Raw genomic sequence first — 14,868 nt, 5'->3', positions numbered from 1 at the left:
TCCTTCTAGAAAATTCCCCTTAACCTACCCTTTCACTTTGCTGACGAGTCAAACTTAAAATATGGACTGAGAACTGTAAAAGCGGGTATGTGAAATTTCGTTACAACTTAAAATGGAGGTTCATCTAAGCTTTCGTGACTCACCCAACTGGATGTGGTTAATACTGGTCCTAAACTTTGTATTTGGGTCCAAGGAATCCAGGAAACTGAGGCTCTGGGTTATTTGCTTCTAATCGATAAACACAGCATTTATTTTCATATGTGTATTTATACTGTGGTGTAAAATCTATTTATATGCCCAAACTGTCCTGATGTCTGGTCTCAGGAATGCCTAGTATAATGGAAGGTGTGCAGAGCTTTTGTTCAAAATCACCTTGTGTGTCTTCAGGAAAGTTGTTTATCTTACTGCGCCATTCATTATTGCCTCATCAGTAAAATGGAATAAGGGTACTTACCTCATAGGGCTTTTGTGGAAAAGTAAGCGAGGGGTATGTAGGAAAATGCCTAGCAGTTACCTAACATAATCTTTATAATTGTAATATGGAGTCATTTCCCCTTTCCCCTTGTTCTTGGAAAGGCAGCCCTCTAGAAAATTCTTGACAAGCATTCTTTGCAGTTGTTTATTTAAGCAGTTGAGGATACAGTCCACAATTTAGAGGAGCAAGTCGTGTGCCCCTTCTGGAGTTTATCTCGGGGAAATGTTCGAGAGTCAGATGTAATGATGCTTTTTTTTTTTTTTCCAGCCACAGGACGAAGTCTTCAGGCTGGCCACCTCCCTCAGGAACCTGGGCCTTGAACCAGGTGCCGCCCTATGGATGGGAGATGACGGCAAGCCGAGATGGGCGAGACTGCTTCATCAGGTAGGTTGAACAGATGGCATGAACCATAAACCCTTGACTATATGGACCTCTCTATGTTTTGACCCTTGACTCTTAGGAGAACGAACATACCTAAATTAGGGACTCGCAGGCCTTTCGAGGCCGTTAACTGAAGCGTCTTGACCTCCTACACCTTCTGTATCGTGTGATGTGGCATTGCTTCCCATTCCCCTTGTTCCTGGGCAGGCTCCATCTTTGAGTGACAAGTCACTGGGTGGCACAGTAATCCTGGCCCATAGCAAAAGTGCCCGTTAAATAGCAGGCCAGTTAAATTCATTGTACTGTGGCTAATAGCTAAAATTCAAGATGGAGGAGCATCATTTAGAAAGTTTTCTAGAAATAATCAAGACAGGAGCTGTTACTGGCTTACCTGTAACTAGACAAATCCGCTAAAAGGATTTCTGCATTATGTGTCTTGCAGTTTCTCACCCTAACAGTGGCTAAGGCTTTGGATTGTTGTGGTGCGGTGGTTTTGCAGTTGTGTGAGGAAAGCACTTGTACTGTCATTCTCAAAATGGCCAGGGTCCACCCTGCTTTCTCCTCCAACCTAACTGAAACATTCTTAATGAGGAGAAATTAGTGAAATAGATTTGAAATCAATAAGCATGGTTAACTCTAGCCCAATAAAACTGAGCCCTGATTGGAGGCCAGGGGAAAAGATCTTTGACAACCACCAGGCTCCAGCCAACCTGACCAAGGGCTGATTAGTGAACGGAGGCTCATCATGAGGTGGCAGATTCTTTTTATAAAAATAGCAGTATCTGCCAAGATTGATTTCTTGGGATTTGGTCTTTTGGACCAAATCCAGTTAGGATGGCTGGTTAAGTAGTCAGGGCAAAAATATACATGAGCATGTGGCAGTTCCCAGCCTCTAAAGGCCAAATTTCTCCTCCTACCCTAATTGCTACAGAGGGGAGAGGGCCCCTTCTTCTAAAGACAGTGTGTTGCTGAGGGTCTTGCCTCCTAGGTCCATGCCCAGAAGATCCAAGCTGCCCTTGAAGATGTCTCATCCTGGGGAGTCTGTGGGAAGTGGCCCTTTGTCTCTTTGAGGCTTCCCCAAACTTGTACACAGAGAAACTACAATACAAATGACAGTGGGAGCAGAATCTTCCAGAAAGCTCAGGCTGGAAGAAAGACCAACCATTTTGCTTACACCCCATATTTTGAAACATTAATTTCATACAGTTGGCCCAAGTCCCTTATGCTACTCGAAAGATAATATTTTGACATTATATTGTGCATCTGTCTTGAACATGGTTATAGATTTATGTCATGGACCAAGTTGAGGTGACCTTGATGCTTTGACTCCAAATGATAAAAATTTCTACCAAAGAATGTCATTTGTAAAAGACATGGATAATGACATTATGAAGGTGGACTTCTGAGGTTAAAATGGATTTCTCATTTCCCTTGGTTGGATTTGGATTGGCGTAAGGTCCAGGCCATTCAATCAATAAGTAGAAACCCAAATCAAGGCAGACTGGTTAGAGGTACCAGGAACCCCAGCTGGCTATCTGCATGCATTTCCATTCGAGTCATTGACATTTTTAAGGGCCAGATTGGGTGTCAATTGAACATTTTCACTGACCCAATGCTAGCTGTTAAAACGTGTAAGAGCAAACCAGCAACTTCATAGAGAAACCTGCACTGATTGCTAAATAGCAAAGTTTTAAAGCCAAATCACCAATTTGTCACTTTTCCAATTCTGTTGTTTTTATTTTTTGTACTTGAAAAGTAGGCTTTCACAGTCCTCACACAGATGCTGTTTTAAGATGTCAAGAACTGTACTCCTTCTGAAAATTGATTGTTCTCTCTTTATCATTAATGAGTTTTATAAATAATGAGAATCATTCCAATTTTTTTTTTCTTACCTACTGAGCAATGTCCATTACACTGAGATACTCTGTTTACCAGAGTTTCCGGGGAGTTGGAGTTTGCAGTCTGGGATATATCTGTACTCATTAGTTGTAGAAGTTCAAAGGATCATTTGAATATTAATCTGTGGTTAGTAATTAACACCTTTGTGTTTAATTTTTCACTCTTTTACGTATTCTCTTTGAAAGAAGTCTTTTGGGTTTGGTTTATCTTGTCATTAGGAATGAAAAGATGCTATATCAAACAATTGTTTTTGATGGAGGCAGAACCAGTTCTGAGTGATGGGCAAAGCTAGGGGAGGAACCGGGCTTCACATGGTCCACGTTACAGTCTAATAGCTAGATGATGAGAGAATTCTATCATCATGAGTCTTTCAGAACAGAGCCCAGCATAGTTCAAAGTATGTTAAAATTTCATCTTCCCCTTCCCCCACTCAATTATTTAGGGTACAGCTGGTTAACCTGTTCTCTATAAAGAGTCACTGATCCATAAGGTTAAGAAAATCAATGATATCAATGCACACACCTTAGTGTACATTCAAATAATACTGTACAGTCTCCAAACTAGTGGTTCTCTACCTTGGTTGCACATTGGACTAACAAGAGGAATAACCATGACTGATGCCTGGGTCTGAGGTGGGGCCTGGGAATAGGAAGTTTCAAAAGCACCCCAGGTGATTCTAATGCACAGCCACACTTGCTGCTCTGAAACAAAAATGAAGTGACTTCACTTATTTGGCTTCCAGGCTGGAATGATTATCCCCATTTTCCAGATAAGAAAACTGAGACTCAGACTGATCAAGTGGCTTTCCCTAAGTCACACATGTGTACCCAATCCTAATCCATTGCTTGTTCAACTATACCAGATTCACCATTAAGAAAGGTGCATACCACTTTTGCTGGTATTCTTAGAAAAATACAAAATACAGCCTTTTAAGGAACAGAGAATATTATTTAAGAAAAATGGCGGATACAAATAAAAATGTCTCGTTTCCATATTGTTACTGGTTAAGAGAGAGAACAGAGTAGAGGAAGGGTGAGAGACAGAGGTGAAGAGGGAAACTGCAAGGACAAGACAGATTCTCAGAAAAGGATTGTTCTGGGAGAAATGGATAAGAGGGGGAGAACTGGATGGAAAGAGAAATGAGGAGAAAGAGAGAAAGTAGGAGTCTGAGATGATTGTAATAGCACCAGTATCAATAAAGAATAGGTGGACATGTAGGTGGAGAAGTAGACATAAGCAGAAATATAAATTAGATATAGCTATAAAAAAAATTTTTTTTTTTATAGACATAGATGGAAACCCTGGTGGCGTAGTGGTTAAGTGCTATGGCTGCTAACCAAAGGGTCAGCAGTTCGAATCCACCAGGTGCTCCTTGGAAACCATATGGGGCACCTCTACTCTGTCCTATAGGGTCGCTATGAGTCGGAATCGACTCGACGGCATTGGGTTTGGTTTGGTTTTTATAGACATAGATATTGATATTAAAAAAAAAAGTTGCTGTCAAGTTGATTCCAACTCATGGAGACCCCATGTGTGTGTGTTGGAGTAGAACTGCACTCCATAGGATTTTCTTGGCTGTGACCTTTCAGAAGCAGATCACCAGGCCTTTCTACTGAGGTACTTCTGAGTGGGTTCAAACCACCAGCTTTTTTGTTGCTAGCCTAGAGCTTAACTGTTCGTGCCAGCCAGAAACTCATAAGATACTGATATAAACATATACATATAGCTGTAGATATAGTTTTAGAGAGAGAGAACTACAGAATACAGTGACCATACAGCCAAGTTTGCCCAGGAAGGTTTATAGGTATTGTTCTGACATAATTCCTGATAGCATCCCCTTTTACTCTCAAAAGTGTTCTGGTTTGAATAATACAACATAAGGTGACTCTATTTATATATCACTGGACTAAAATATAGAAAATCCTTGCAAAACATAAGATTGCACTTAATCTTGACAACTGTCCTGTGAGTTAGTTAAGCCTCACAGAGCAATCTCCCTCATGCAAAAGAAGCTGATCTTCACAGGAATTGAGGTCTCCACATCCTGTGATTGGTCAGAAGCAGTGTTTCCACCCATATCTTCAGACTCTAAAGCCTGAGTTCTCTTGGCTCTATTGTGGCACTTAATCTATGCAAAGCCTACATCTTTGATCCCCCACCCCTACCTCAGTTTACCTCACCTGTCCCTGACATGGCCTCCCCACTCAGCATCTTTAGAACTAGACCTGGTCAGCCTGGTTGTTTGGTCATGTTCTTCTTTAAAAACTATCCTTGGCCACGTCCATCCATCCATCCATCCATCCATCCATCCATCCATCCATCCATCCATCCATCCATCCATCCATCCATCCATCCATCCATCCACCCACCCACCCATCCACCCAACATTGATTGAGCATCACCAAATGCTGAAGCCACCATCTGTCTGTCAGTTCATTGCAGTATGGTGGCTTGCATGGTGCTGTGATGCTAGAAGCCATCCCATCAGTGTTTCAAATACCAGCAGGGTTTCAGTGGAGCTTCCAGACTAAGACAAACTAGGAAGAAAGGTCTTGCAATCTAGTTCTGGAAAATTAGCCAATGAAAACCCTACGGATTGTCCAATATAGTGTTGGAAAATGAACCTCTCAGCTTGGAAGGCATTCAAGGTGTGACTGGGGAAGAGCTGCCACATCAAAGTAGAGTCAGCCTTAATCACTTGGTTGGAGTAAAGCCTTCAGGACCTTCATTTGCTGATGTGCCATGACTCAAAATGAGACGTAACAGCAGTGTAAGTATCCATTAGTAATTGGAACGTGGAATGTATGAAGTATGAAACAAGGAGTGTCAGAAGTGGTCAAAAATGAAACGAAACACTTGAAGATCAATATTCTAGGTGTTAGTGAGACGAAATGACTGGTATCAGCCATTTTGAATCCAAAAATCATATGGCCTACTATGCCTGGAACAACAAATTGAAGAGGGATGATATTGCATTCATAGTTAAAAAGGACATTTTGAGATCTATCCTTAAGTGCAACGTGGTCAGTGATAGGCTAATATCATATGCCTGCAAGGAAGACCAGTTAATACAACTCTTGTTCTTATACAACAACCACAAATGCCAAACATGAAGAAATTGAAGTTGTTTTTTTTTACAACCTTCTGGTATCTGAAATTAGCTGAACGTGCAATCAAGATGCACTGATAATTGCTTGTGACTGGAATGGAAATGTTTAAAACCAAGAAAAGGATAAATAGTTGGAAAATACAGCCTTGGTGATAGAAATGAAGCCAGAGATCCCATGGTAGAATTCTGCAAGACCAATTACTATTCATCAGAAATATTTTTTTCAGCAATGTAATTGACAACAACTATACATGTGCACCTCACCAGGTGGAATACATAAGAATCAAAATAACTACATCTGAGGAAAGAAACAATGGAGAAGCTCAGTATCACCAGTCAAGACAAAGCCAGGGCTGACTATGGAATAGATCATCAATATTGCTCATGTGCAAGTTCAAATTATATCTGAAGAAAGTCAAAAAAAGTCCACAAGGGCCAAAGTATGACCTTGAACACATCTCACCTGAATTTAGAGACTATCTTAAGCATAGATTTGATGCACTAAACACTAATAACTGAAGACCAAAAGAATGGTGGGAAGACATCAAGGGCATCATACATGAAGAAAGTGAAAAGTCATTAAAAAGACAGGAAAGAAGGAAAAGACCAAAATGGATATCAGAAGAGACTCTGAAACTTGCTCCTAAGCACAGAGTAGCTAAAGCAGACAGAAGAAATGATGAAGTAAAAGAGCTGAACAGAAGATTTCAAACGGCAGCTCAAGAAGACAAGCTAAATTCTTTTTATGAAATACGCAGAGACTTGAAGTTAGAAAACCAAAAGAGAAGAACACACTTGGCATTTCTCAAGCTGAAAGAACTGAAGAAAAAATTCAAGTCCAAAAGAATTGGTCAATGTTCAACCATTTCAAGAGGTATCATCTGATCAAGAAACGCTGGTACTATAGGAAGAAGTTCAAGATGCACTGAAGGCATTGGTGAAAAACAAGACTCCGGGAATTCACGTAATACCAATTGAGACGGTTCAACAAACAAATGCAACACTGGAAGCACTTAGCCCTTTATGTCAGGAAATTTGGAAGACAGCTACCTGGTCAAACGACTGGAAGAGATCCATATCCATGCCCATCCCAAGAAAGGTGACCAAATAGAATATAGAAATTATCAAACAATATCATTAATATCACATGCTAGCAAAATTCTGATGATGATTCAAAAATGACTGCACCCACGCATCAATAGAGAACTACCAGAGTTCAAGCTAAAATTAGAAGAGGATGTGGAATGAAGGATATCATTGCTGATTTCAGATGAATCTTGGCTGAAAGCAGAGAATACCAGAAAGATGTTTACCTGTTTTATATCAACAACACAAAGGCATTCAACTGTGTGGATCATAACAAATTATGGATAACATTACAAAGACTAGAAATTCTAGAACATACCCATATGGAACCTGTACAGGGATCAAGAGGTAGTCATTTGAACAGAACAAGAGGATACTGCATGGTTCAGAATTGAAAAAGGTGTGCTGCAGGGTTCTATCCTTCCTCCTTACTTATTCAATCTGTATGCTGAGCAAATAATCTGAGAAGCTGAACTGTATGAAGAAGAACACAGCATAAAGTTTGGAAGAAGACTTAGTTACAACCTGAGATATGCAGTTGACACATCCTTGCCGGTCAAAACCTACAGCCTTTAGTATGGATTACACCTCAACATGAAGAAAATGAAAATCCTCACAACGGGACTGGTAAACAACAATGATAAACGTAGGAAAAATTGAAGTTGTCAATGATTTCTTTGTACTTGGATCAATAATCAACGTCCATGGAATCAGCAGTCAAGAAATCAGAAGACAGATTGCATTGGGCAAATCTGCTGCAAAAGACCTGTTTAAAGTTTTCAAAAGCAAAGATGTCACTTTGATGACTAAGGTGCGCCTGACCCAAGCCATGATCTTTTCAATCATCTCATATGCATGGGAAGGTTGGACAATGACAAAGGAAGACAGAAGAACTGATACATTTGAGCTGTGGTGTTGGCAAAGAATATTGAATATACTATAGACTACCAGAAGAACAAACAAATCAGTCTTAGAATAACTACAACGAAAATGCTCCTTAAAAGCAAGGATGGGGAGACTTAGACTGACTTTGGACATGTCATCAGGAAAGACCAATCACTAGAAAAGAACATCATGTTTTGTAAAGTAGAAGGTCAGCGAAAACAAGGAAAATTCTCAGTGAGATGGATTGACACAGTAGCCACAGCAATGGACTCGAACGTACCAATGATCACGAAGATGGTGTAGAACCAGGAAATGTTTCTGTTATATATAAGTTTAGCATGAGTTGGAGCCGACTCAACAGCATCTAACAAGAACAACAAATTCCGAAGATACCAAGATGAGTCAGACCAGGTCCTACCTTCAAGGATCTCAGAGTGTAGTGGAAGTGATAGTAAAATAATAGACTATGCTTTGGGTAGAGTGGAGCCCCCCAAGGAGGAATTCATTCATTCTATTGGGAGTAGGGGTGAAGGTTATGGGAGGATGCAGTCCATTGCCACGGCCTCACGCTATTCGGAGGTCATTCATTGTCCTTCTCAACCGAACAATGTCTCTTTCAGCCTCTTTAAAGATGTATGGTTAATTGTCAGAAACTAGAGAGCACTATGTGTTACTTTTTTCCATTTTTTTAGTTAAATGGAGCAAGAGCATGTTTGTTTGACTGGGGGAGGTGATGGTCGGAAGAGTTAAAGTAACGTGCTTCATAAACCTGGAACTTTGGTTTTTGTAAATTGAAGGAAAAATTCAAGCATGAGCAAAATAAATATTAAAACCTGAACTGGCCAAGTGATTATGATGAACCAAGTTGAGAGTCTAGGGCTAGGGATGGGGTTGGGGCGGGAGGGGAGGAGGGCCAGAGAGGAGACTAGAGGGCCATTTCCAAACCACATGGCCTGAATTTTCAAGTTCTAAATATGAGGGATGGTTATATGAAGGGTGGTTTTTATTTTATTTTTTTTCTTTTTGTCTGCTAACTGGCTTTCTGGCTACCTTTCACCCTGTATATTCACATAAAGTAGCCCTGTGTGTTTATTGGACAAAACATACAGTTCTGTTATCCTACCAGCAATTCCCACAGTGGGCAATTAAACTAAGTCACTATCTTCTTAATGCAGAAGACTTCAATTCTGAAACCTGAATAGCCAGGGATTAGTAATGAGATGTGGAAACTTCCATGTTGTTCACCAGTATGGACTTGGCCCAGCTTGGGAGTAGTTTAGCCATTCCTGTCTGCCAATCAATTTAGCAGTCAATGTGAAATGTAGTTTTGACTCATCTATCCCCAGAAAAGAATAATCTAAAGAAATACAAGCAGTTTTTGTTGCCCACACCCCCCAACTTCCTTTTTATCAACAACAACAGAAGACAGTCAAGTCAATGCAATATGATTCTGTCTTTGTAGAAATTAGAAATAGCAAAGTTTACCTCATTCTTCCTGTGACACCCAAAGTATTCCCTTTATGGGTTTACCTAGTCCAATTCAAATGTCCCAAGTAGGGAAAGAACAATTGATTCCCTTTAAATATTATTTGGTAGTTCTAGGGGATTCTTCTGGTATTTTTTTCCTTGACTTTTATCCTGTGCTTTCATTAGAATCTTACTGTTATTCCATGCATGCGTCCCCTTATCTGTTTCTGTGGATAAGTTACCTTAAACTTTTCTAGATAGTTTTGAAAACTTTCCAAAAAAATAAAACAGGAAGAGTTAAGTTGTAAAACTGGATGTGGATACTGTGGTTGCGACCAGCATCCCTCATGGTATTTTCATATTTGAAGCAGACTACAATTAATTTCTTACTATATGAAGCCTAGTTTTAATAAACACCCAACAAAGGACAAAAGGATCTAAGAGGTTACACACGTTGTTACCCTTTGTTTCTCGTCATAAAATGCTGGAGGTCTTTGTGGAAATCAACAGTTGTGTTCATAAAAGAAATAGATCTGTTGGTGGCAGCTTGCTGAGGTACTTTGTGAGGTTTTAAATATCCAGAGAGTTGAGAACAGGCATTATGTTAGAGAAGAGGCAGTTTGCCTCATTTTTTGTTTTAGATGAAGACTTCTGAAATAAAACCTATCTCCAAGTGCACACAATGGGTTCTGCATAAAATGCAAATAACTCCCTTGTGGCAAGAGCAAATGCCCTTTGGTTAATGAAGTTTCTTAAGATCCCGACCATCCAGTCAAGAGGTATCTTGTACTTTTGGAATTGGGGAACAAAGTAAATGTGATAGTATCATTACACAAAATGAACGGTAATTATGCTGCGTCAACGCTAACGCTTCCCAGGCTGAACATTCGGGGCTGTTTATTCTCTTCACTGGAGCAGATTTGTTTTCCTTCAAATCTGACAAAGCACCTATCCGCTGAGTTAATAATGGCTGCTCCCAGCAGGAAGGTAAGTTTGCAGAGTTGATGGAAGGGCTTTTAACACAAAGGCTCCGAAATGACACTATCATTTCAGATCTAACTTGGCATATGGCACCAGGAGCTGTGCTAGGTCGACTTCTCTGCATCAGAGGCTGTTGCATTTTCCCTGTGTGTTTGCTCTTGAAACTTTGTTGGTTGACTTTAGCTGGCTTTCACTCGAGGACAAACCCCTTGAAACACTTGGCTTATTTGTCCAGCAGGCCACGTTGTCTGAAGGGATTGTAATTATCTAAGTTCCTTGGGCCACTTTACTTCTGGAAAGAGTTGGGGACATGCCCATTTGGGCCAAACTCTGGGCAGCAGGTGAGCTACTCCATGGGGTCAGCTCTTTCTTGTCCTGGGTATTTATGTAGCCCCTAGGGATGTACATGAGGTGGGTCACAGAAACCATTCGGAAACAAAGAGACAGCCAACCTGTGAAAAGGAGAAACACCTGGAGGACCAGGTTTCCATCACAGCCTGTAATTGAAATAGTAGCTTGGGGCTGCAGCCACCCCATGATCCTGTTGAGGGTCCTTTGGCCCTCTTCTTTCTGGAATGAGCCAACCCTTGCAGAGAGCAATTTTGATGTCTTTGCCCAAGGCTGGGGCACAGGCAGAAATCCTGGCCTTTGCCAAGCTCCGGGTGGGTGGTGTGGAGGCTGCTGCCAAGTCAGTTGGCTGAATTTAAGAGGACATGAAATCACCTTTGTGACAGGTGTCTTTGCATTATTGTCCACACTCCTGCAGAAGAGGAGGAGGGGAAGGGAGCAAGAGAAGAGGCAGTGACAGAAGTGCCTTACTGTGGTCCGCCAGGGCTTGGGGAAACAGCAGTTCTCTGCCAAGCCCTTGACCTGTAGTTTCTCCCAAAGCTTCAGTGAAGCCTTGTTATCAATGGTCAGTTTCTGGGCAACAGCCTCTTCAGTTGCAAAGACGGTGAGAGATGGCTGTATGGACATTTGTGTCAATGGGCATCAGAGCAGTCTGAGTCAAGAGCCTCCATGTTTGACCACAGCAGTTCAGACTGGAAAGGCCAGAAAAGACTCTCAAATGGGTTTGAGTTGTATCTTAAAGGATGCTGTTGAGTACGCAGGGCCAACTACATAATTTGCCGGGCCTATTGCAAAATGAAAATGCCAGCCCCTGGTTCAAGAAGGAAGATAAAGGTGTATAGAAAGGTATTAACATATAAAGCTCTCCCCTTTCATCTGAAGTCTCTCTGTTGACTTGTCATAGTTTTTTTACTTGCTATTTAATGCCATTCTAAGTAAAGACAAATTAAAATTTTAAATTATTAGCAGGAATTTTACCATTTTGCCAATTTTAAATATAAATACTGTTCTTGTTAGGTGCCACTGAGTCAGTTTCAACTCATAGTGACTCATGTGACAGAGTAGACCTGCCCCATATGGTTTTCTTGGCTGCAGTCTTTACAGCAGCAGATTGCCAGGCCTTTCTCCCACAGAGCCTCTGGGTGGGTCTGAGCCACCAACATTTCAGTTAGCAGCTGAGCGCTTAACCGTTTGCACCATCAGGGCTCCTTAAATACAAATATAAGAGCATTAAACTCATATGCAGAATCACCAAAATTACACAACTCATATTTTATAGCTTATACATGCATAATGTATCTCATCCCAACCGGAGGAGTGGAAACGCAGCACGAGCTAACTTAACTGTTTTTATTATTCTCTTTGATATGTGCGCATTCTACCAACATGCTCTACCTTTGGCTTACTGGTGAGAAAGGAAGAACTGAAAGGAAAAGGAACTGTGGTTGCCCTATCTTTCCCTTTCCTTCTAGGCCATCATTTTCAGTGTAAGTGGTTGGCCAATACAGGGAAGTAACATGATTTAGAAAGGACCTGCTAGGGTTCCTTGGTCATCCATGTTTCTTAGAATGCCATTGTCTTCTCTCCCATTCGAAGCAAGTTGTGGTTCAAATGGAAGGTGTAGCCTCTCAGGGCCATGGGCACCCCTGCTTACTCAGTTGTAGACATAATATGCTTACCTCGGACGGGCTGAGTCTTAATGAAGTCCTCAGGCATTGTGGGTCTACTGGAAGCCCGTGTTCATGAATGCTACATGCAAATGGGGCAGCCAGGAACAGTGGACATGTGAATTGCACGAATCCCCTCTGCTCATGTGCATGCTCCATTGGCCCGTTGAACTTCATTTATGAAACACAAGTTCAAAGACAAAATTCTTAAGAATTTCAAGACAGTGACGGCAAGCGTTAAGCCCATCGTGAGGCCCTCCTGAGCACAGGTTGACCGCCCTGGAAGAGGGCCCTGTGAGTATGAGTAAAAAAGGTGAACTTCCTTTCCTGTCTCCATCCCCAGCTCAGCAAATTAGATTCTGGAACAATTATGTGAATGCCCTCTTTCAGGTTACAAAAACAAAACTCTGCTCAGGTTGCCTCATGTAAGAGAAATTAACCAGAAGAACCGCATACACAAGGAAGGGATCATCTCACCAAGCAAGGGCAGATTGAGGTCACATCAGCTTAAGCATGTCTTGAGACTTAGTTTCTTTCGGACTCTGCTTCTATTGCTGCCCCACCCATCTTCATCCTCTTTTCCCTTTCCTCTTCTTTATGGCTTCTATTTACTTAAGGTTTCTACCTACTTCTTTCTCAAAATGTGTCTCAGCCTCAATGCCTTTACACAGTTTGTGTGTCTTGTTCAAACTTGGTGAAGGAAAGCACAAATTAAAATGATTTGTCACTATCTAAGTATAACAAGTGCCTTTGGGGCAGAGTTTCTCTGATTCTGATGGCTCAGCTATTGATCTCTGTCCAGTTGGCGGAGGCAGAAGCGATGGAGTGAAATGGTCAAAACCATCTATGAACAAGGAGCTGTTTAAAATCCTGGCTTTAAAAAATGGCTGTGCACAACTGGACTGGACCAAAAGCAAAGAAGTTTCCTGAATAAACTGAATGCATGGAAGGTCAGCAGAGCAAGGGTGGGGGTTTGGGGACTATGGCTTCAGGGGACATCTAAGTCAATTGGCAAAATAAATTCTATTAAGAAAACATTCTGCATCTCAGTTTGAAGTGTGGCATCTGGGGTCTTAAACGCTAAAAAGTGGCCATCTAAGATGCATCAATGAGTCTCAACCCACCTGGATCAAAGGAGAATGAAGAACACCAAGGTCACAAGGTAATTATGAGCCCAAGAGACAGAAAGGGACACATGAACTAGAGACTACATCATCCTGAGACCAGAAGAACTAGATGGTGCCCGGCCACAACCGATGACTGCCCTGACAGGGAGCACAACAGAGAACTCCTGAGGGAGCAGGAGAACAGTGGGATGCAGACCCCAAATTCTCATAAAAAGACCTGACTTAATGGTCTAAGACAAGAAGAATCCCAGCGGTCATGGTCCCCAAACCCTCTGTTGGCCCACAGGAACCGTTTCTGAAGTCAACTCATCAGACATGGATTAGACTGGACAATGGGTTGGAGAGAGATGCTGAGGAGGAGTGAGCTACTTGCATCAGGTGGACACTTGAGACTATGTTGGCATCTCCTGTCTGGAGGGGAGATGGGAGGGTAGAGGGGGTTAGAAATTGGCAAAACGGTCATGAAAGGAGAGACTGGAAGGAGGGAGCGTGCTGACTCATTAGGGGGAGAGTAAGTGGGAGTATGTAGTAAGGTGTATATAAGTTTATATGTGAGAGACTGACAATTTGTAAACTTTCACTTAAGCACAATAAAAATCATTTAAAAAAAATGGCTGTGGACCCAAAGATCAGCCCAGTCTCTCCAGTGTACCACTTCATACTTTTAGTGCTGTCTTAGGCTGAGTTCCCTAGAGAAGCAAAATCAGTGAAGCATGTGTGTATGTGTGTGTGTGTGTGTGTGTGTGTGTGTGTGTGTGTGTGTGTATATATGTATATATTTAGTGAGAGAGAGATTTACATCAAGGAAATGGCTCACACAGTTGTAGAGGCTGGAAAGTCCCAAGTCCATGAGTCAGGCATCAGGCTGGAGGCTTCTCCTGACTCATATAGCTGCAGGGGCTGACAAACCCAAGATTGGCAGGTAAGATGGCAGGTTGCTGGCTCAAGTCCAAAGAACCGGAGGTCAGATGATGATGAGCCAAATGCAGGAAACAGGGTGATCAAAAGCCAGTAAGCTTTGCCTGAAGGTTCATATATATTGGATGCGGGCCACACCCCCAAGGAAACTCCCTTTCAACTAACTGGCTGTTCATAGCAGATCTCATCATGGAGGTGATTATATGATTACATGACTTCCAAACTACATCATAACGGCCAAACTACTGAGAATCATGGCCCAGCCAAGTTGACACACAACTTTAACCATCACAAGTATTTACTTTGGAAAGATTTTGACCTTATCTTATTTTAACCAAGGTTCAACCAGAGAAACAGAATCAGTAAGAGATAAGTATTAAGGGAGTGGCTTATGTGATTGTGAGAGCTGGCTAGGCAAGCCCAAATTCTGTAGGGCAGGTGACAGGAAGGTCAGGCTGGAACTATTGGTCATGAGCTGAAGCTGCAGTCCATCGGAGAAGCCTCCACTCTGCTCTTAAGGCCTTT

At 41.7% G+C, this 14,868-nt stretch overlaps 1 protein-coding gene across 1 annotated transcript in view; it reads left to right on the top strand.

Moving 5' to 3' along the window:
- Positions 1-14,868, top strand: part of FRMPD4 (FERM and PDZ domain containing 4) — a 604,892-nt gene that overhangs the window by 387,650 nt on the left and 202,374 nt on the right. Inside the window, exon 2 of the mRNA XM_049873115.1 lies at positions 743-859. Within this exon, the coding sequence (XP_049729072.1) occupies positions 743-859 (117 nt within the window). The remainder of the gene's footprint in view (positions 1-742; positions 860-14,868) is intronic.

Source organism: Elephas maximus, chromosome X (assembly GCF_024166365.1).
Source record: "Elephas maximus indicus isolate mEleMax1 chromosome X, mEleMax1 primary haplotype, whole genome shotgun sequence".
Lineage (NCBI taxonomy): Eukaryota > Metazoa > Chordata > Mammalia > Proboscidea > Elephantidae > Elephas > Elephas maximus.
Note: the sequence above shows the minus strand (reverse complement) of the source record. Positions and strands in the feature narration are given on the sequence as shown.